The sequence below is a fragment of the Cnephaeus nilssonii genome (assembly GCF_951640355.1).
Source record: "Cnephaeus nilssonii genome assembly, chromosome: 5".
NCBI lineage: Eukaryota > Metazoa > Chordata > Mammalia > Chiroptera > Vespertilionidae > Cnephaeus > Cnephaeus nilssonii.
This window is the reverse complement of record NC_137076.1, coordinates 58027132-58050069: the sequence shown is the minus strand read 5'-3', so window position 1 is coordinate 58050069 and position 22938 is coordinate 58027132. Positions and strand designations below refer to the sequence as shown.

At 41.7% G+C, this 22938-nt stretch overlaps 1 protein-coding gene across 1 annotated transcript; it reads right to left on the bottom strand.

Annotated features, from left to right (window-relative positions):
* Positions 1-2652: 2652 nt before the first annotated feature.
* On the bottom strand, positions 2653-22938 carry LOC307099182 (glycophorin-A-like). The gene is made up of 7 exons (XM_079770380.1): positions 22844-22938; positions 19151-19216; positions 12949-13038; positions 8022-8060; positions 6150-6235; positions 4905-4983; positions 2653-3002 (listed from the first exon to the last, which is right to left on the bottom strand). The coding sequence occupies exons 1-7, from the start codon at positions 22878-22880 to the stop codon at positions 2995-2997; spliced, it is 405 nt and encodes a 134-aa protein (XP_079626506.1). The 5' UTR covers positions 22881-22938; the 3' UTR covers positions 2653-2994.

The following is a 22938-nucleotide window of genomic DNA, read 5'->3' as shown; positions in this document are numbered from 1 at the left end:
CATGAACCTGTCATGGGATCATGTTAGCTTTATCGGTCGGATTTCTTTACTATAATCTAATGCTAATCCTATATAATAAAAGGGTAATATGCAAATTGACCATCACTCCAACACACAAGATGGCCGCCCCCATGTGGACACAAGATGGCCAGCAGGGGAGGGCAGTTGTGGATCAGGCCTGCAAGGGGGCGGGGGAAGTTGGGGGTGACCAGGTCTGCAGGAAAGGGCAGTTGGGGGCAACCAGGCCTGCAGGGGAGGACAGTTATGGGTGACTAGGCCAGGAGGGGAGGGTAGTTAGGGGTGACCAGGCTGGCAGGGGAGGACAGTTAGGGGCAATCGGGCCGGCAGGGGAGCAGTTAGGCGTCGATCAGGCTGGCAGGGGAGTGGTTAGGGGATGATCAGGCTGGCAGGCAGAAATGGTTAAGGGCAATCAGGCAGGCAGGCAGGCAGGCAGGCGAGTGGTTGGGAGCCAGCAATCCTGGATTGTGAGAGGGATGTCATCCAGGATCAGGCCTAAACAGGCATCAGACATCCCTCGAGGTGTCCCAGATTGGAGAGGGTGCAGGCTGAGCTGAGGGACACACATCCCTGCCCCCATGCACGAATTTCATGCACCGGGCCTTTAGTTTAATTATAAAATATTAAGAGAGTAAAGGTCATTTCTTCCCACAAACTTTATTTTTAATATTCTTTTTAAAAAATTATGTTTCTATTGATTTTAGAGAGAGAAAAAAGAGAGGAATAGAGAGAGAAATATCCATTATACCTCCAACATGCCCTACACTGGGGATCAAGCCTGCAACCCAGGCATGTGCCTTAAGGGGGAACTGAACCAGTGACCTCTTAGTTCATGGGTCGAGGCTACACTGCACTACACCGGCTGGGCTCTTCCCACAAACTTCAAATTCAAATGTGAGAAGTCCATAGATAGAAATACACAGAAATTAACTGAAAAAGTTCAAGGAAGTTGAAACAATTTTTGCTTTAATCATTCTCTGAATTCTCTTGCTCTGGTTTAGACAGCACAGTCACTAGAATCCTATTGTTTTTTACTTGTAAGTTACTCCAGAGACAAGGTTAAGTCTCATATTCTCTTTTGGTTCAACACTTTATTTTTATTGAAAAACGTACATTTTATTATTACCGTGTTTTCCGGCGTATAAGATGACTGGGCATATAAGATTTTCCTGGGTTAAAAGTCATCATATAAGCTGGAAAATACGGTATATATGTGTGTGTGTGTGTGTGTGTGTGTGTGTGCACACCGTATTTTCCAGCATATAAGACGACTTTTTAACCCAGGAAAATCTTATACGCCCAGTCGTCTTATACGCCCGAAAATACGGTATTTACTTATTTATTTATTTATTTATTGATTTTATTGATTTTTTCCAGAGAAGAAGGGAGAGGTATAAAGAGTTAGAAACATTGATGAGAGAGAAACATCGATCAGCTGCCTCCTGCATACCCCCTATTGGGGATGTGCCTGCAACCAAGGTACATGCCCTTGTCCAGAATCGAACCTGGGACCCTTTAATCAGCAGGCCATCGCTCTATCCACTGAGCCAAACCGGTTAGGGTGAAAACGTACATTTTAAAAAGTACATTGTCTTGGTGCTTGGGTCATCCATGTGATTAGATATACCCAGTAATACTGTTAAAACTACTTAAAATATATATATACCAACAGAATTGTGCTGTTTTTATTCTTTATTTTAAAAAGACAACTTAGTATAAGAACATTCTCTGAACATACAAGCAGGTTAAGATTAAAATTTTTTAATTTATTAAAAAATAAATGTAAGTCGGCAGGCCAGATATGTACATAATAAATCTCATTTATCACACACAATGGAAAGCCACATGGATTTTTACTAATGTGGAAGTAGAAAATCACAGGAAGGTACTTCTTTTTTTTTTATATACTGCTATTTATGTTTCACTATAAATGAGTGACAGTTGTATAGGCACAAAGCCTTAGTCTCATATCTAGAAATTTCTTTTAAATTACTTAAAACAAGTTTCAAAACCTTCTTAATAAGAAAACCTATGACTGGATGGATTAAAGAATTTAACTGAGAACACTAAAAAAGAATGCAACAGCAACCTATTAAAATATTCACCTGCATGTCAAGTTCACACATCTTGTTGCATTTACAGAGTTAAGTTTCTTTTGTAAGAAGAAGTCATTAATTATTTTCTTTCTCAAGATTCTCTGACCATTTACATAAGTACTAGTAACTCTTCCAGAGGAACACAATGAATGTATCATAGAGTGGCCTGGAGAGGTTAACGCTGTAACATCAGAAAAATTTAAATGAGCCATTTATATATATATATATATATATAACGTTTCACTTTTTTTAAATGGGAAAAACTTTTTGTATTGATTTATGCATTAAAGGATGAATGTCAGTGTGATTTTATATATATATGTCTATGCCTATGCCGATGCACACGTGTCTGTATGTATATATGTATGTATGTATGCAAGGCATTTATTTCCAAGTACACACTTTATTATTGAGACTAAAAATATCACCACTACTAGTGTATTAGCATATCTTGCTTATTCAGTAATGAAGGAAATTATAGGATTTTATTTAAAATGAAAATAGATTCAGATGTTTAGAATGCAAAAAGAACTTAGATTTTACCTATAATATTACAAGTCTTTCATTTGATAGCACAAATATTAAAATACAATAGAAGAGAATTCCAAATCAATTAACTATAAAAATTATGTTAACACACAAAAGCAACTACTTGAAAGAAACTATTTGTTCTTCATTTTGAAATATTAACAAGTACAGGCATTTCCCATCATTGAGTCAAAGGGCTCATTATGATGAAATTTTCATCCTGAAATTGTACAATTTAGGAATGTATACAATTTATTAGCGTGTCCAGTTTACATGTTAACTTTTCACTTGACTGAAGTCTCATGTCTTTTAGTTCTTCCAAAATTTGGCTCGGTGAGCAGATTCTCATTGATTATATTTCTGTAGAAGAATTATAAAGGGGAAAAAACAATAGTATAAGACATAGTTATATTTAAATACAACAGAAAATTAATTCATAAAATAAATCTCAGAATTCTACATTCTTACAGTGTTGTTCTTACATATAATTGTTGGGAAATGAAAGAAATTTCTTTTCAGACTAGATTTATATAGAGTTATGTGCAAAGATACAGAATTTCTTAGAAAATCTATTCGAAATGCTTTAGGTAAGAAAGGAACATAATTGGTCTGCTCCTAGTTTCTACAGAGATGAGAAACTAACACAGAACTTGTGCAGGGGCAGAATATAGTGGGAAGGCAGTAAGTGATAAGTGAGTTGAATTACATATGTGTAACTTCAGAAAGTTAAGGTGAGCCTGGCTGGTGTGGCTCAGTGGCTGAGCATCAACCTATGAACCAGGAGGTTGCGGTTCGATTCCTGGTCAGGGCACATGCTCAGGTTTTGGGTTTGATCCCTGATGGGAGGTGTACAGGAGGCAGCCAATCAACAATTCTCTCTCATCATTGCTGTTTCTATCTCTCTCCCTCTCCCTTCCTCTCTGAAGTCAATAAAAAACATTTTTATTTTTATTTTTATGATTCCCGAAGTCTAGAAAACCTAGCTAGTCCTTTGAAGGTATGGGCTTGGTCCAGGGTTAAAACTAGAAGCTGAACACTTACAGGACCTTGGTTCTGCCATGATGTATGATAATCATAGGAAAACCTTCCATCGATGCAGAATCAGATCCTTTTCTTTGAGCGCGGAAGCCCATTCCACAGAGACTTGATCTTGGTGGACATCTCCCAAAATAGATGCCACTTGGGTTTATGCTTCAGGCAAAGTTTAATAGGCACTAGATATTTAATTAGTAAGGTTATCTAAGAGGCCACTATGAATGAAATACATGAAACCTACTTGGTATTTTAATAAATATTCGAGACAGCAGCCAGTGCTCAGCTCTTATGAATTGCTCTGTCCAGTCTTGCTCAGTAGTTAGAGCATTGGACTGAATGCTCAAGGGTTTGATTTCCGGTTAAGGGCATGCTCGGTTGCAGGTTCCCCAGCCCCGGTAGGGGCCTGTTTGGAAGGCAACCAATTGATGTCTCTCTCACACATCAATGTTTCTCTCTCTCTCTCTCTCTCTCTCTCTCTCTCTCTTTCTCTCTCCACAGCCTATCACCCAGCAGAGGAAGGCCCTGACCACCCAGCTGAGGCTCCGTGATTGATCACTCTGCAGAGGGAAGCCCAGGCCACTGGCCGGCGGGGCAATCGACTGGGGGCGGGAGGTGGCTCCATGATCACCTCAAAGAGGGAGGCTCAGGCCACCCTCTGCACAGTGATGGATCGTGGAGCCCCGGCCGGGTGGGTGGGACTCTCTCTGTGGAGCCATTGATCTGGGGGCCCCACAATCGACTGCCCCACAGAGGGAGGCCCACGCCACCAGCCAGTGATGCTGTGGCGGGTGTGCAGAGTCAGCCAGCGATTGCCCCACAGAGGGAGGCCCAGGCCAGCCAAGCGATCTCACCCCATGCCTGTCGCCCACAGAGGGAGGTGACCAGTTGGGGGGGGGGGGCGGGAAGTGCCGCACAGATGGCAAGCAGTGGCAGCGGTGGGGGTGGGGCCAGCTGCTGGCAGCTGGGAGAAGGATAGGCCCTGATCCCCGGCCATGCCTAGGGACCCTATCCGAGCGGTCCTGGATTGCAAGAGGACACAGGCCGGGCTGAGGGACGACCTTCCCCCTCCTGTGCACAAATTTCGTGCACCAGGCCTCTAGTAGAATATAAATGAATTCCAGTTGGGCACACCCTTCCCAAATCAGAAAGACATAATTCATTAATTTATTTTCCTTCCCCAAAGGCAAAAGGCAATAGGCAATAGGCAATAAGAATAGTAACACCAACCTGGATTTCCTGTTTCTACAGAACTTAAAGGAGCCTCTGTGTCATGTGAGAATGTGGATTGCACATTAAGTGAACGTTTCTATAAGTAAAAGGCAGAAAAATATTAATGTCAAAATTTTCTAAACTTAAGACACTATAAAGAAAAAGATCTCAGATGAAAATTTTTTTTAGCTAAAGTTGTTCTCTTTGTAAATCACTTTGTAGAGTCCTTTTTCTTCTTCTTTTTAGAAAGGTCATTATTTCATAGATACATATGAACTTTTATAAACTTGTATTTGTACTTCTAAATAGTAAAATACTATTTGTCATTTCCATAGCTGAATTATTACTTCAAACATTGACTGTCTTATTTCCCTGCTATAATAAAAAGCTAAAATGGAATTTTTTTATAGAGATAAAAATCTCTTAGACATACTGACCATGACCCAATTCTACTATACTCTTGTAGAAGATTTTCTCTGAATTTTGTCAATTAGGCATTTCATTGACTTTTTCAGACTTTAGATCATCAACTTAGAGAAGACAAAAATGTACTGTCATATATGCCCAAACACAAGAAAAAAAATCTCTTTAATATTTATTCTGCAGATAAGAGAAGACTGCCTGTATTCAAGTCTTCACTCATATTAGTCAAACACTCCATTAATTTACTTTTGTTAAGAAAGTGTTATTTAGAGAAGATCCATTTACATGGAGTAATGACAATAAGGCATAACTTTAGGTGATTAAGTCACATAAAAGAAGTAGTTAGAAAAAGAAAAGGGCAAAGGAATTTAGTGTAGATTTACCATCAATCTTGCTATAGCTTCCCCATTGCAGTGTTGTTACCCCATTAAACAAGCCTTTTAAAATGTTTTTATTTATTTAAAAAATTGATTATACAGAGAGGAAGAGTGAGAGAGATAGAGAGACCAGAGAGAGAGAGAGGGAGAGAGAGAGAGCATTGATCAGCCACCTCCCACAGGTGTCCCGACTGGGGATTGAACCTGAAACCTGGTACGTGCCCTGACTGGGAATCCCCCTTTTGTTGTACTGGACAATGCTCCAAATCAACTGGTATGTTGTGTGTTCGATCCCCAGTCGGGCCTTTGGGAGGTGGCCAACCGATGTTTGCTTCTCACGTCGGTATTTCTCTCTCCTTCCTCTCTGTCTCCCTCTCCTCTCTAAAACCAATAAACCAAAAAACCCCAATAGCCTCCTCAGGTAAGGATTGAAAACAAAACAAAAACCAAACTAAATTCTCACCTTAGTTAGTTTGCCAATAAGATAAGCAAAAAGGAGTATAGTTCCAATGATACCAGCCATCACCCCCAAAATAATGACTATTATCACTATGGGAGAAAAAGAGAGCAGAAAATTACAAAACTGTGACATAAATGACCACATATCAATGAAAGAAACATTAATATATTTTATCTTTTAAAAAATAAGACAGCCTGGGGAAGGTCAATGGGGACAAAAAGGAGACATATGTACTACTCTTTAAGCAATACTTTAAGCAATAAAATAAAATAAAAAATAAGACAGAACATTAATATATTTTATCTTTTAAAAAACAAGGTTTTCCAAAGTAACCACGTGAGAAACTGAACCTGTGGATAGTAAAGCCTTTTGTTCAAGGTCACACATCTGACAGAACCAAGACCCCAGGTTCCAACTCCAAATCCAGGGTTCTTCACAGGCCTCACAGGCGACCATGGATGGCAGCTGTGTGGATGTTCTGCCCCGATATGGGAAAAACCATGAAGTGTTTCATAGGCTCAAAGTGATGAGAGAAAATAATGTCTGGACATAGAAAGGGGTATTGGACAGATCATAGAATCAGAACTTTGGAAGGAAACTGGTATAAGCAGTTTGCAAATGAAGAAAAGAAGCCCAGTGAGTTTAAGTTACTTATCCTAGGTGAGACAACTAGTGAGAAGGCACGTGACCATAATTCAGGTCACCTAGATTCTAAGCTTCTGGTCCTTCTACATTATCCCTATGCATACTCTATAATATACTCACTAAAAAGATTTTTTCAAATCTTATATGCTGGGAAGGAAACAAAGTTTACGTTAGTGGTACTCTCACATATTCATAGCATATTTGTAGAGATTCCAAATTAAGTAAATAGAAGGCAAAACATATAGGTAAATGGCTTATTTGGCTAATTTACATTTAAAATTCTTATTATTGATTAAAAGAAAACAAAGTAAAAGCCCACTTAGTTTTAATGAAATAGTGATTCAGTTCCACAATTCATTGTGTGTGTGTGTGTGTGTGTGTGTGTGTGTGTGTGTGTGTGTGTGTGAGAGAGAGAGAGAGAGAGAGAGAGGTTTGGACACAGGTCAAGCGTGAAGGGCAGCTCAGAAATGCAGACTAGTAAATCAGCACATAAATGACTAATGTCAGATCTACAGCAGCACCTACGGGAGAAAGTGACAGTCCCCAGGTATAGAGGGTTTGGAAGACAGCCCCAAAGTGGTAGCATAGGGCCAAAAATGAATAGAGATTGAGACATGAATGGTCTGTATTGATTCTTGATAAGGGGTCAATTAATGAGATGACTTAAAACTCTTTGCTTTCTTCATGGTAGGGATAAGAGAAGTTCAATTGTTTTATAAGATCTTAAGAGACTTTTCTCTAGTAACTACGGTGGTTAGAAAGCTAAAAAAGTCTAACTTAAAAGAAAAATTATTGTTGCCCTAGCCAGTTTGCTCAGTGGATAGAGCGTCAGTCGGCCTGGGGATTGAAAGGTCCCGGGTTTGATTCTGGTCAAGGGCATATGCCTGGGTTGTGGGCTCAATCCCCAGTAGGGGGCATGCATGAGCCAGCTGATCAATGATTCTCTCCCTCTCCCTTCCTCTTTGAAATAAATAAAAAAATATATAAAAATAGAAAAAAATATTATCAAGTTATGTATTGCTATTTCCAAAATGTTTAAGAAAATAAGAAATGCCTATTTTACTTTTAAAAAGAGCATATTTTGTTTGCCTTTACAATATTGTGTGATTAAAATTAATAACATATGCTTTTGTTTTTAAATTTGATGCTTCTTATTTTTTTTAGGCATTTGGAACTAGCAATACATAATTAAACTGGAAAGATTGTTAGTACATGTAAATATTAACATACCTGGTTCTGAGAACATGTGCTCAATTTGTTTTTCTCTTCCTAAAAAGACAAAATTTCAAAATAAATCAGAAAGCATAAGTTACCATGTCTAAAAAATACCATTTTGGAATTAGATTACTTAGTGCGTTTCTTTTTAAAAATTATGTTAGTAAGCTATTGTTCAAATTTTAACAGCTGCTAAAACTTATGAGACACTGTCTTACTACTAATAATTCCATATCTACTTTCAACTACCCAACAAGCTTTCAAGGTCAGAAATTAGCAAGCGGTCTTATTGACTGAAGTGTAGGGTATTACAAAATATTGAAAGAACTATCTATTGATTTCCACAATAAATAGTGCATTAAAAATAAAAAGTAAAAATAGCCCTGGCCAGCTGGCTCAGTTGGTTGGAGTGTCGTCCTGTAAGCCAAAATGTGACGGGTGTCATTCCCATATGGGACTTGAACAAGAGGCAACTGATTCATGTTTTCTCTCTCAAATCAATAAAAACATGTCCTCGGGTAAGGATAAAAAGAATGTAAAGCCAAAACCGGTTTGGCTCAGTGGATAGAGTGTCGGCCTGCAGACTGAAGGGTCCCAGGTTCAATTCCGGTCAAGGGCATGTACCTTGGTTGCGGGCACAACCCCAGTGGGGGGTGTGCAGGAGGCAGCTGATCGATGTTTCTCTCTCATCGATGTTTCTAACTCTCTATCCCTCTCTCTTCCTCTCTGTAAAAAAAAAAAAAAAGAATCCTATCTAATAATAGACAAATATGCAAATTGACCATACATCCGACACACCCACAAGCCACACCCACCATCCAATCAGAGCGAGTATGTAAATTAACCCAAACCAAGATGGCTGCAGCCACAGAGAGCAAGGTTTCCTAGGTAACAGAGGAAGCCAAGCTTTCCACAGCCGTTGCAGGCCTAAGCCTCCACTCAAGCTAAAAAGTTTCAATTATAGAAGGTAAACAAATTCAAACAAATGGCGGCAGAATGGAGCTTGAGAGAGCAGGCCAGGGTTGCCGCCGGCAACAGGCGAAGCAAAGCTTTCCGCACCCCCTGGCCGGGCCCACCCGCTTAAGGCAACAATGTTTCAATTATAACCCCAACACAAATGGCTGCCGGCCTCGGAGGGAGCCCCAGGCTTGACTCCGCTCCAGGTTACAAAGTTTCAATTGTAGAAGGAAAATAAATTCCAGATACCAGGGCCTCTGCTTGGGTTGCCAGGGGGCGTGGCCGGCCTGCAAACCACCACAGGCCCCTCACTCAGGCCGCCCCACACCCCAAAGGAACCCCCACCTGATCCGGGACGCCCTCCAGGGCAAACCAGCTGGCCCCACCCCTGTACCAGGCCTCTATCCTATCTAATAAAAGAGTAATATGCTGATTGATCATCACTGCAACACACAAGATGGCTGCCCCCATGTGGTCAAAGATGGCTGCCCCCATGTGGACACAAGATGGCCACCATAAGATGGCCAGCAGGAGGGGGCAGTTGGGAGGCACCCGGCCTGCAAGGGAGGGCAGTTGGAGGTGATCAACCCTGCAGGAGAGGGCAGTTAGGGGTGACCAGGCTGGCAGAGGAGGGAAGTTGGGGGCAAACAGGCTGGCAGGGGATTGGTTAGGGGGTGATCAGGCTGGCAGGCAGAAGCGGTTAGGGGCAATCAGGAAGGCAGGCAGGCAAGCAGTTGGGAGCCAGCAGTCCTGGATTGTGAGAGGGATCCCATATTGGAGAGGGTACAGGCTGGGCTGAGGGACAACCCCCCTCTGTGCACGAATTTCGTGCACCGGGCCTCTAGTGTAAAAATAAAACACTAAAAAAATTTATTTTAAATATAAAAACGGTGAACAGAAAGATGCATTGAGCTATCACCCCACATGGACTTCACTCGGACCCAAAAGAGGTCACATTGCTATCAATTTTCCAGATTTATGCCACATCCACTAGTTGAATCCAAACCCCTGTTGTGTTTCCTCTGAGCTTTTGTCAACATCCCCCTAAATGCTTTGTCTGCAGAGGTTCCCAGTACAGTTGCCCCAATGCTTCGCCAGTTACCTCCCCCTTATCAGTCCACAGTTTACATTTCTTTTTCTGCTGTCTCCAAGTACCATTTTATGCCACGAAGCCCTCTTTCTACTACAACCACATGATTTTCCTGCATTTAGTTATTACCAATAACATACACTGAGTGGCCAGATTGTTATGCATTCAGAGATCATAATAATCTGGCCACTCAGTGTATATCCTATATAATCCTATATAATAAAAGGCTAATATGCAAGTTGTCCCCTCGACCAGGTGTTCGACCAGCAGGCAGGCTGGCCAACCGCCCATGTCCCCTCCCCCTGGTCAGGCTGGCCGGACCCCACCCATGGATGAATTCACCGGGCCTCTAATATCTACACTAATAAAAGAGAAACATGCAAATTGACCATACCTCTGCCACGCCCACCAGCCAGGCCAACCAGGCAATTAGAAGTGAGTATGCAAATTAACCCAACCAAGATGGCTGCAGCCACGGAGGAAGCAGGAGGCTTGGGTTTTCCTGGCAATGGAGGAAGCCAAGCTTCCTGCCCTGGCCTGCCCTGGCCTCCACTCAAGGCTACAAAGTTTCAATTATAGAAGATAAATAAATCCCAACAAAAATGGTGGCAGCCATGGAGCTGGAGAGAGCAGGAGGCTTGGGTTGCCCCCAGCGATGAAGGAAGCCAAGCTTCCCGCCCAGTCTGGGCTGCCTTGGCCTCCGCTCAAGGTTACAAAGTTTCAATTATAGAAGATAAATACATCCCAGATACCAGGGCCTCCATTTGGGTCGTCGGGGGTGTGGCCAGCCTGCAAACCACCACAGGCCCCTCGCCCAGGCTGCCTCATGTCCCAAGAGAACCCCCACCCTGATCCGGGACACCCTTCAGGGCAAACTAGCTGGACCCCACCCATGCACCAGGCCTCTATACTATATAATAAAAGAGTAATATGCAAATTGACTGTCACTCCAACACACAAGATGGCTGCCCCCATGTGGTCAAAGATGGCTGCCCGCCTGTGGACACAAGATGGCCACCACAAGATGGTCAACAGGGGAGGGCAGTTGGGAGGGACCAGGCCTGCAAGGGAGGGCAGTTGGGGGTGATCAAGCCTGCAGGGAGGGGGGCAGTTAGGGGTGATCAGGCCAGCAAGGGAGGGAAGTTGGGGGCGACCGGGCCTGTAGGGAAGGGCAGTTGGGGGGGACCAGGCCTGCAGGGGAGGAAGTTAGGGGTGACCAGGCCGGCAGGGGAGGGCAGTTAAGGTCAAGCAGGTTGGCAGGGAACTGGTTAGGGGGTGATCAGGCTGGCAGGCAGAAGCGGTTAGGGGCAATCAGGAAGGCAGGCAGGTGAGCAGTTGGGAGCCAGCATTCCTGGATTGTGAGAGGGATGTCCGACTGCTCGTTTAGGCCCGATCCTACTGGGATTGGGCCTATACAGGCAGTTGGACATCCCTTGAGGGGTCCTAGATTGGAGAGGGTTCAGGCTGGGCTGAGGGACACTCCCCCCCCCATTGTGCATGAATTTCGTGCACTGGGCCTCTAATATCTATATCTATATCTATATCTATATCTATATCTATATCTATATCTATATCTATATCTACATCTACATCTATATCTATATCTATACCTATATCTACACACTGAGTGGCCAGATTATTGTGCGTTCATAGATCATAATAATCTGGCCACTCAGTGTGTTGCACTGTACCACTCCACATCGTCCAGGTCTCGGTTATGTCCGCTCATTCTGGAGCAGTCATTCATAAAGGTTTACTGGGGCTTGTCTTCTCCTCTGTGGCAGGTACAGCTGTGGCTGGTGGATGAGCAATGGAGAAGAACAGATGGGGTTTCAGCCTCTCACTAGCTGGGCGGCCTTGGATCTGTTATGTAATCTCTTTGTGCTTTAGTTTCCTCTTGAGCAAATGAAGACAGTAATACCTATCTCTTTGGGTTCCTACAAGGATCAAATCAGGTAGTTCATGAAAACTCTTAGCACAATGCCCACCACGCTACCTGTTGTTTACAGGATTCACGGCAGGAAGCGTGTGTGTCTGCGGTTGGCCTTTAAATGCTTTCTGATTTGACACCACCACATTGACTTCACGTTTGAAAACTGGGTTGTTTAATTGGACTCAGAAGCCCAATAATTAGTTCCAAGCACTTAGTATAATTTTCCTCTCTTGGTCTTTGTTAAAATGTGTTGCTTCCATTTATCTTGGTATATTTTCTCAATGATTCTATTAGCCAATGATCCCGTAGCCACTTTAAGTCTTCTTTGGGGCCTTATTTTAAATCTGGAATGTCCTGCTTTGACCCCATCTACAAGGACCCTCTTTCATTCAACCTGCTCTTGTCAAGTCATCTTCTCCCCAGAGAAATCACCAGAGAGTGGATGCCGCCAGACCACCCTTATCTCAGCACCCAGCTTGGCTTATAGTGATAGTGATTAGGCACTTCTAATGTGTCAGACTCCAAGCGAAGCAATTTAACACACATCTTCATCTTTAGAGAAACACCACGAGATAACTATGATGGGCCCCATTTAAAAATTTAGGGGACAGAGACCCCTTGGGGAAGAGTCTCCCAGGGTCAGCAGCCCGGATAGCCGAGCCGCACCCGGATTCACCACATCCCTCCTCTCCACCGCATCTGTGCTCCCTCCATGTGGCCCCGTTTCACAGTCACATGCATCCTTCACGTGCTTTTGCTGGATTGCTTCATGCCTTTAACCCAAATATTGTTTCTGTGAGATATTCCAGAAGTGAGGCCCTTTGGAAGTATAGGGACTGTGTCTATTTATTAGCTTTCGTTTCTTAGACTTAGTCACAGTTTCCTCGCACCGACAGGTCCCGTGAAATAGTGTTGTGTCATAACAATGACTCCAGGGCAACTATTTAAAAATATGGACAAACCTGTTGTGCTGGGAGGATCTCTAGGAATGATTGACCTTGGATGAGCAGGAGTAGGGTCAATTGGTAATTCGGTCTCTAAGTGAGGCTTAGCTGTATAAAATAGACATTGAGAAAGGCATTAAGAGTGAGGTGATGGCATAGAGCACAGAGCATATCACAAAAGACAAATTTATCCCACGTCTCTCCCACAGGCATAGCATTTTACATAACTTGGGGAAATTGTCTATGTTCCGTGCCTCCCTCACTCCATTTTTCCAGAAACAGTCCTATTTCCTCAGTAAAAATTAAAACAAAGCCTTTAAATTCAATTTTCTCTGGCCTCATAGGAGGTAAATCAGTTCTAAGGTTCCCTTCCCACACTTCTTTTCTTTCTTTCTACATCCTCAGGGACTTAAGCTGCTTTCAAATGTCAAGGTAAGGAAATGAAAATTCCACAATACGTACCGCCAGCAACCACCAAGAGTGTTCTAACACTGCTTTTCATAGCCAGAGCCCTCACGTCTATCTGGGCCTCCCAGGTTTCTCAGGCCCTAATCAGCTAATAGACATCTGTGGGTATAGTTATGCAAAGTTGTGAAATTTCTCTTGAATAAGTGGATTTTAAACAGGGCTTTTTTACAATGGACTCTTTAGTTGGGTCTACTTGGTAGAAAAGATCCAAGTAAACTTGTAACCATTAAACAACAGGTGTGGTTTGCCTAATCCTTCCTCTTCTCCTCTTCTCTTCCCTTCCCTCTCCCTCTCCCTCTCCCTCTCCCTCTCCCTCTCCCTCTCCCTCTCCCTCTCCCTCTCCCTCTCCCTCTCCCTCTCTCTCGTGCTCCGAGCCCATAGCTTTCTGTAGCTAGATCAGCTTTCACTGTCTGTTTGCATTGTTTTCAGATTACAGGTCAATTTAAATATTGTCCTATTTTATTCACAATGCACTTTTATGTTTTACATTACAAGGACACTAGGAACTTTAAATCCAACTTCCTTACCATACAAATAAGAAATTTGATATCATCAAAATTAAATGATTAGCTCAGGTTAACACAACTGGTAAGGACAGAAACCGAGACCTAATTCTGCCGACTCCCAATGTTATTCCCACCTCCCAGATCTCTGCCTGATTGAGATCTTGTCAGCAAGATTCCTTTTATGTTTTAGCTTACTGATGGGTGAACACTGGGGTGCGTTGTACACAAAACAAGACAAGTAAATTTCTTGAGAGGTTCTAGAATTTTAATAATAATTAGGTAGTTTTCATTTTGATGATTTTTCACACCAATTTATTGTGCTATTTACATCACATCTCTTAGCCCTCAGTGTCCTCTTGCTACTAAGAGAAACTGTTTTCTGCCCTAGCACTATTGACATGTGGGTCATTTTCTTACTCCCTTCACCTCTTCTAACGAACACATCCATTCTATACCTGAAAAATGCCACCTCTCTCCCCAAGAGAAGTATGTTGACCTTGAGGTATGCTGGAAGAGGTGTGCAGCGTCTGGCTACCCAGCAGCAGGTGGGCTGTGGGACAGCACTGCATATTTCCTCAGCTGCTCTGGGCTCTGGCGAACTTACTCTATCCTGTTTGCAATGAAGCACTGGCTGGACCTTGAAGGGAGGGTAGGGTTTTAAGTGGAAATGCGGAGGAGGGGGAATTGAGGTAAAGAAAGCGCATGGGCTAACAGGGAGAAAGGAGAGGACGTGTGCATTCATGCGGAGGCCAGGGGGCAGTGTGCAGGCAAAGGTAGGCAAACCTCTCAGGTTGACAAGAGTTTAATGTTCACGTGGAAAATTAGTGTAAAATAAGATAGAAGGGAAGGTTTGGCAAGGCCTAAGACCCCTGGTTTAAAAATCTTTTTTCATTCCCTAGACACTAAAATGCCATTTGCTATGGTGGTTTGTACAAAGTACATATTTGTGACCTGAACTGAATGCCAAAATTTTAAGTTTGAGAAGGGTGGAATGAATGAATGAATGAATGGAGGAATGAATGACTATACCACCCAGAATAGGAAATATTCCAAATGTGCATGGTTTACAGTTTACATTTGCATACCATTTAAATTGTTTCCAAACATTCACCTCTTTCCTCTCATCTTCACCGCCCTGACCTCGCAGTTGCTCTGCAACCCTCTACCAGCCTGTGAGGTCTGTGTGTTGGGGGAGGGCCCTGCCACTGCTCCTCTTGCACACAGGAGGTTGGGCAACTTGTGGGCCCAGAACACAAGGGATACAATTGGGACTAGAAGGCTAGCCTCCCAACATTCTGCTCTATGCTCTACCCATGAAACCACCCGGCTTTCCCCAGCCGGGGGCACTTCTAACGTGGAATGTTATTAGAAAGAACAACCGCAAAAGGCAATGTTGGGCGAGCACCCTGCAGTTTTGCTCTGTGCCCAAACTTCCAGTAGCTGGGCTCCTGCCACCAAGTGATAAGCCAGCTCACGCAGCAGCTGGCTTGGTTTTGGTTCCCTCCTGACTTGCAGTTGATAAAAGTGTTATCTTGCAAAAGCAAACTCTTACAAGGATACACCCTGCCTATGAAATATTTGCCTTAAATAGTTTCCAAGTCAGAAACCTAAATGTTTTGAGTGTTATAGTTTTGGGCATTGTGATGACCGTGAAACCTGATAGATAAATTTATTTGTTGAAGTTCTGCACAGCTAAAACCTGGGGTTTTGCCACAGGTAAAACCTGGGGCAAAAACGCGCATCCGCTGATTTTTAATCAATGCTTTTTTTCTGCTGAACCGTACTGTGGTATACCAAATGCATGTGTGAATGGGGATCTTGCCTGTTCCAGAAAGTGTTTGGAGAAGGCTATTGCTGTGAAGTAATATTTTAAGGGAAACATTCAGTTTTGCTGTTGAACCAAAGGCTGAAAAAGTCAGGCTAGGTCAAGATGTGATAATAGAATCATATGTCCATCTGTCTGCTGTCATTCAGTTTGCATTTTTGGAAGGGTTTTATTAAGCTAAAATAGCCACTTAAAATTTAGAACAATTGAACTTTCTAATAGATTAAGTGTTTGGTGTGATAACATTTGAACCTAGTCTTTGTTGACTTTTCTCCATGGGTTTAAAATATTTCCAAATAAAAATTTTGGGAAAAGAAATACAGTAATATAGTATATCATATTCATGTATATACATAGAAAATATATTTTTACCTATTCTATTGTTATTATTATTATTTGATTAATCCTCACCCAAGGATATTTTTTCATTGATTTTTTTTTTTTTTAGAGAGAGTAGAAGGGAGAGGGAGAGACAGAGAGAAACATCAATGTGAGAGAGACACATTGATGCCTCCTGCACCCACCCTGACCAGGGCCCAAGAACTTCAACCAAGGTACATGCCCTTGACCAGAATCAAATCTTCAGTCATCTGAGACATTCTATCCATTGAGCCAAATTGGCTAGGGTTTTTTCACTTATTCTTTTTTTTTTTTTCCAAACATCTCTTCTACTATAATTGGAATAGATGGCTACTTCTTCAAAATATCTTCCATGCTTAAAATTCCCATGTAGTAGTGATTTATAAATTTTTAAAAATAAAATGGGCAATAATTTATTTAGCTTTTTGGTAGCCAATGCATATGTACTATATATACACACAAATAAATTGCAGAAAAATTTTATGTATCACAAATATAGATATAAAGATCTTAACACAAATATTAAATGCAGTACAATATTAAAAGAATATTCTACAATAGCCTAGTGGTTTATGCCAGGATGGAAGTAGTGCAATATTATAATGTTCATTTATATGAATCATCATTTCAACATATTACAGAATAAAAATACATTCATATGAAGAGAAGCTAATAGGATTAACAGACATTCCTAAAGAAAGGAAACAGAAACTTAAAAAGTGTTCCTGGCCCAGCCAGCATGGCTCAGTGGTTGAGCGTTGACCTATGAACCAGGAGGTCATGGTTCGTTTCTCTGTCAGGGCACATGGCTGGGTTGCAGCCTTGATGCTCAGTAGGGGGCGTGCAGGAGGTAGCTGACCAATGATTCTCTCTCATCATTGTTTCTATCTCTCTCCCTCTCCCTTCCCCTCTGAAATAAATAAAAATATACTAAAAGAAACAGAAAAAGAAAAAGAAAGAAGAGCTCTTTATTGGTCACATTCGGCCTTTGTGCTCTTAACCTCCTGTTACCGTAACTTATGGCATTTTTCATTCCAATTACAGATTTTCCACTTTACCTTTGTACCACCCATGTCCTTAGGCACTGTGAATCCAGTGATACAAACATTTATCCAGTGACAGAGGAAAGGAGTTCTGTACTTCCAAAAAACCAAACGTAAAGAGAAGGTCATGGCATATATTTTGTTTTCACATCTTCATTAAGGAAAAATGAGAATTTGATGATGTTAATAGTTTTTAGTGAATATTTTCTATGTACCAGGCACCATGCCAAGCCCTTTACATAGATTATTTCATTTTATCCTGATAACTTCAATATGGAGTAGGTATTATCCCCATTGCACAGACAGGAAAACAGAGATTCACAAAATTTAAAAATACAGTCAGTGGGCAGTGAAGCTAGATGCAAACTCAGGAGGTTTGACTGTAGAGTCCTCATCCTTAATCAACATTTTTTACTTCCTTCCCCAGGAGAGGATAACAATTCATCCCCCTCTCTGCTCTCCAGAAATCTGCACTGTTGACATTTTTGTGCAAATCTTTCAGATACTTTTTCTAGATATGTTTATAAATATATACTTAAAAATTACTCTGTGTAATATTCTGAAACCTGCCTTTTCCTCATTCAAAGAGCATTTTTGTCCATATTAGGGAAAACACTTGTAAAACATTTTAATGGCTTCATTAATGTTACATTTGATGCATAAACCATGGTTTACTTAACCTCTGTCATGCTTTTGATTACATAGGCTGTTCATGCTTCATATTAAACTTTTAAAAAATATATTTTTATTGATTTCAGAGAGGAAGGGAGAGGGAGAGAGAAATAGAAACATCAATGATGAGAGAGAATCATTGATCGGCTGCCCCCTACTGGGGATTGAGCCTGCAACCCAGGCAGGTGCCCTTGACTAGATTTGACCCCCGGGACCCTTTAGTCCTCAGGCCGAAGTTCTATCCACTGAGTCAAACCAGCTAGGGCAAGAGGTCTCCTTTCAGATTGGACTGGAAGAAGCTCAGCAGACCACCTTTAATTTGACTCCTTCTCATTTACTACCAGGGATCTAAACTTCTCTTCCCCGAGGCAAGAGCATTTGTTTTTCTTGTTCTACCTAATTCATTGATTACATTTAAGAACACCTCTGTGGATTTAGGCATGCCTCAGTGGAGAGAAACCCAGACCCTTTTGCTTTGGACCTTCAAAGCAAACTGCTGAGTTGGAGTCTGAGCTAAAATGTCAAGGGGACCAGGTCCTCCAGGCCATGAGGGTCAGACCCCTCCTCCTACTCTGTGCCCTGGGGATTCTGAGAGAAGAATTAGCACAAAGTTTAATGCTTTGGGGCTTACAATGCTTTTGAGCTCATTTACTTTTCTGAGAGAAGGATAGGCTTGAACACTGACTGACTCCCACGATGTGATAGAAGTCTCCCAGTGAATGATGTGACCAAAGGTCCTATATGTGGCCACTTTTCCGATACTCTTAGCTACTGAAGCATGGTCTTTGGGGACTTGGGGAATCATATCAGGAACAAGCCATATAAAAAAAACAGAAGATGGGATATTTATTAATGATGGGTTATCACATGTTTACCATCACTTGTTGCTCTTTTCTCTACCAAATCCCTGAAATCAGTTTCAGCATACACCATAACCAAGTGTTCGAGTAGTAGCAAACTGTGATGAAATGAATGCTGGTATCTTGGTTTTCATCCACTAATGTTTGTTGGCATTCTTTGTAAGAAGGAGACCTCTTAGAAAGCAGAGATTGTATTTGTTCAGTCCACTTGTAAAAATATTTTAAACTTTTCCTGATTACAAATTATGATTCTCTTGGCAGAAAATTTAGAAAGTATTAAAAAGCAGAAAAAAATATTCCCCACACCCAGAGATAACCCTGGGATGTTTCTTTTCAGTATTTTTTCTTTAGTTTTAGTTTAGTTCATTTATCATGAGAAACTACACAGATAGGTACTTATTAAATGTATGGATATGATGATAAAGGCTGGAAATTTATTACCCACTTGTAGGTTTAAAATTAAAACTTGGGAAATCTATTACCCACCTGTTGGATCTTCAACAATGGTCTCCGTAGGAGTTTCAGAGGTGGCAGTTGATGTAAAAATATAACCTATAACGACAAGTTGGGAAAATTACTTAAAATGTGCTTCTCAAATAGGTTCATAGATGTTTTCAATAATCCTCTAGAAACCAAACTAGAAAGAAATTTATCACAAGTATGCTAATTTTGCAATTTAAAATCAGTATAAGTTAATTTCAAGATACCATCCATTCTTTTCCCTCTCTTAGGATTCCTCCTTCAAAGAATTCACAGTCGAGTGCCTATTTCTTTCCCAAATCCCAATTTCACACCAAGTTAAAGCGATGTATAGATTTGAGAACCACACTTCAGTCATCTCAGGCTGACCTTTGAGGACTCATTGAAGTTTAGCGATGAAAAGGATTTTAGATGCCATCTCTCCTGTACTTTATTTAATAGACACAAGGAAACTGAGGCCCATGGGGGCTCATTGAGTTTGCACAGTTAAAGTAGTCCGCAGCAAAGTTCTGGTTATTTGTCATTTGTGCCACTGTTATTTATTGAGTGCCTTCTGTGTGCCTAGCAATGTGTGTGGGATACAAAAATGAAGACACAAGTTTTAATTTTAAGAAATGTATAAAGTCTTGTGGTCCCTGAAACCCAACTTAGAACTCTCTCCTTTAAGAATTAAGTGGTCAGAGAGGCTCTTTTCTGGGTCGCTGAAGAAAAAGAGCTGCCTTGTTTCTTATGTCATTCTGAGCACATGCTGTTCACACTGGTGTGCCTGCAGGTGTATGTCATAAGATGCACAGGTGATCACTGTCTACCTACACGAGTTCTCATTTTGCGTAAACAAATGAAAACAATATTCTCTTTTTGCCTTCTCTTCCCTCCCTCTATTTCCTTCCTTGCTGATTCAACCAATATTCCACTACAGGTCATGAGCTGGGCTAGATTCTGGGGCTATGCCAACGAATAATACAGGCGTGATAATACCTGTCCCTTTGGATTTTCCAATTAAATCAGTATATTATGACCTAGAATTCAAATGTTGCATGATTTTTAAAGCAAAATCAGGAAACTTTAGAGGGTGCTGGTTTGTGATATAATTTCCTAGTTCAGTGGTCGGCAAACTCATTAGTCAACAGAGCCAAATATCAACAGTACAATGATTGAAATTTCTTTTGAGAGCCAAATATTTTAAACTTAAACTTCTTCTAACGCCACTTCTTCAAAATAGACTCGCCCAGGCCGTGGTATTTTGTGGAAGAGCCACACTCAAGGGGCCAAAGAGCCGCATGTGGCTCGCGAGCCGCAGTTTGCCGACCACGGCCCTAGTTGAAGTGCTATAATACTGTATTCTCAAATTCTTAGCGTGGGAAGCTGATTTTCAAACAAACGCTTTGCCTTTCCTAGAACACACTGAGTTCTCTCCCGTCTCAGAACTTCCGCCCTCTACCTTTCACTGCCCTTCCCCCAGATTTTGCAAAGCTGGCTTTTTCTCACTGTTCAACTCTCAGCACAAATGCCACCTCCTAGAGAAAAACTTCCTGCTACCCATTTCCAAAGCAGCCTCTGCGTTATGCTTATCACCTTCCCTGGTTTGATTTTCTTTGTCTTATTTATTTATTTATTTATTTATTTATTTTTGGTCAGTTATTTTAACAGGTTACTTGTTCTGTTAATTGTCTGTGGACTTTCCCACTGTTTCCCACGACCCCCTCACTGAATGTACCCTTCCTGGGAGGAGCTCATTCGTCTCACTACTCTGGCCTCAGTGTTGGGCACCTGACATAGAACTACTGAATGGACAAATGAGGGAATGATTGGAAAGAAAAGCATTTGCAAAAAACTTACTCTCCACGAGGCAGATGATATTTGAGGTTAGAAACACTGGCCTTTGCCTTAAGATTACTGGAGAAAGCAAAACCATCATTTCTTTTTCCCTTGCCCATGATGTTTATACCCTTCCTCACATTTTCCAGGCTTCCTCTTCAACTAGAGTCAAGGGGGGCTGTTTCCATACCTGTCTATGATTCTGAAAAGTAGTCACAGTAAGAGACTTTCCGTGGAGGGCTTCGGAAGATGCAAAGATGGTAAGAGCACTAGCCTTGAAGGCCAAGGGAGCCTTCAGAGTCATGTGGCCTTGCTGACCTCCCGTGAAGTATCATTTAAGGCATTAATCCACTGTCTGCTGGAGCAGTTGTAGACACGAAGACTTTATTTCTTTTCCAGGCATCCTCCCCAAATTTGGGGCAGCTCAAAGATGCATACAGTTTTTCCAGATATTGGACACCACTCAAAGGAAAGGGTAGTGTCTCCTTTGATTGAGTGGCCCTACCTGGCCCTCTGGGACAACACAAAGAAGACCTCTCCTCTCTTCTTGTAAAACTCTACAAATATTTGAATATATTTAAATATCACACCCTGTACCCTCCATTTATTTTTTTCAAGAGGAATGTTTTCATACTTTGCTTCTTAAAAAAATTGGGAGCAGCTTCATTAGTCTTTGGTTTTCCTGTAATTTTCCCCTTCTCCGAAATCACCATTACATATCCAGGTTTGTTTCCTAGTCATTAATTATTATCATTCTTACATACTTATTTAGTGCTTTGTTATGTGCTAGGCACTGGAGGAAGTACATTGATTACTTTCTCAAAGTCCTCACATGATTACTATGGAGCAGATACCGACACTGTCTACATTTCATAGATGAGGGTGTTGAAACAAAGAGAGGTAAGCAATTTGACTTCGTTGTTCCCCAACCTTTCAGATGTGGAACCAGATTTGAACCCAGTTCTCTCTGTCTCTCATGCCAGCGCTTTAACTGTTGCACTATTTCCCCCCCTGAAGTCCCTTAGCAAATGCTGGCTCTCTTCCCTGCCTCCCACAGGGTGCCCCAGAGCCGCCTGCTACTTGCTCTGACTTGAGTTAGAGAAATGTCTGTCGGGCTAAATACACTTCAGATTACTGCTTCTCCTTCTCTCTGTGCTTGGCGCTGGTATTTCTAACACACAAACACTGCCTTTCGAGATGATCACCATAACATTCTCAGGAAGAGGCCAAAAGTAATGATAATTTAATACGACGTAAGAACACCCTTACATTATTTCTTTATTTTAATAAATTGATTTAGTTGTGTCCCCAAACCGAGTAACATCTAAGCCAAGACAGTTGTTATTTCTTTTCCCCGCCTCACACCTCAGTAATGGACCCACAGAGTGACCCCTATGGTTTCTGAGTTCATTCGTGTGGCTTGCACCTTTCTGACAGGAGGAGGAGGAGGAGATGATAATGTTCTGGGAAACTTGTTAAAAATTGAGGACCATGTATCTATCCTTGTCCTCACTAATGACTCTTTGATTTAGAAGTTCACCTCATGAAAACAAACAAAGCAACTAATTTATTTGCACAGAAATAGTTCTCATACTAGTTGATAGAATTCTTTCACTCTAGGGAGGCTGAGAATGAAAGCATGCATGCATCTCACACTGGAAAATGGTGACCCGGCTACAGTTGCTGGCTCCCTCGTGCTATTTCCTCCACTTTGACAACCAAGTCCCAATAAAATCCCTCCAGCAAACTCAGGTCTGAGATGGTACTCATTTATTTATTCATTTGAATAAGATAGAACAAAAGTAGGATAGTTTACATTTTAACCTATAACTTTATACCCAATATAACTGCCTTCGGCTAAAAAAAAAAAATTCCACTTACCTGACAATAGTAACGCAATTAGTATTTTTTCGTACATCCTGAGGTCATGAGCTGGCTCACAGAAGTCAGGGCAAGAGGAGCAGCTGGGCCGGTGG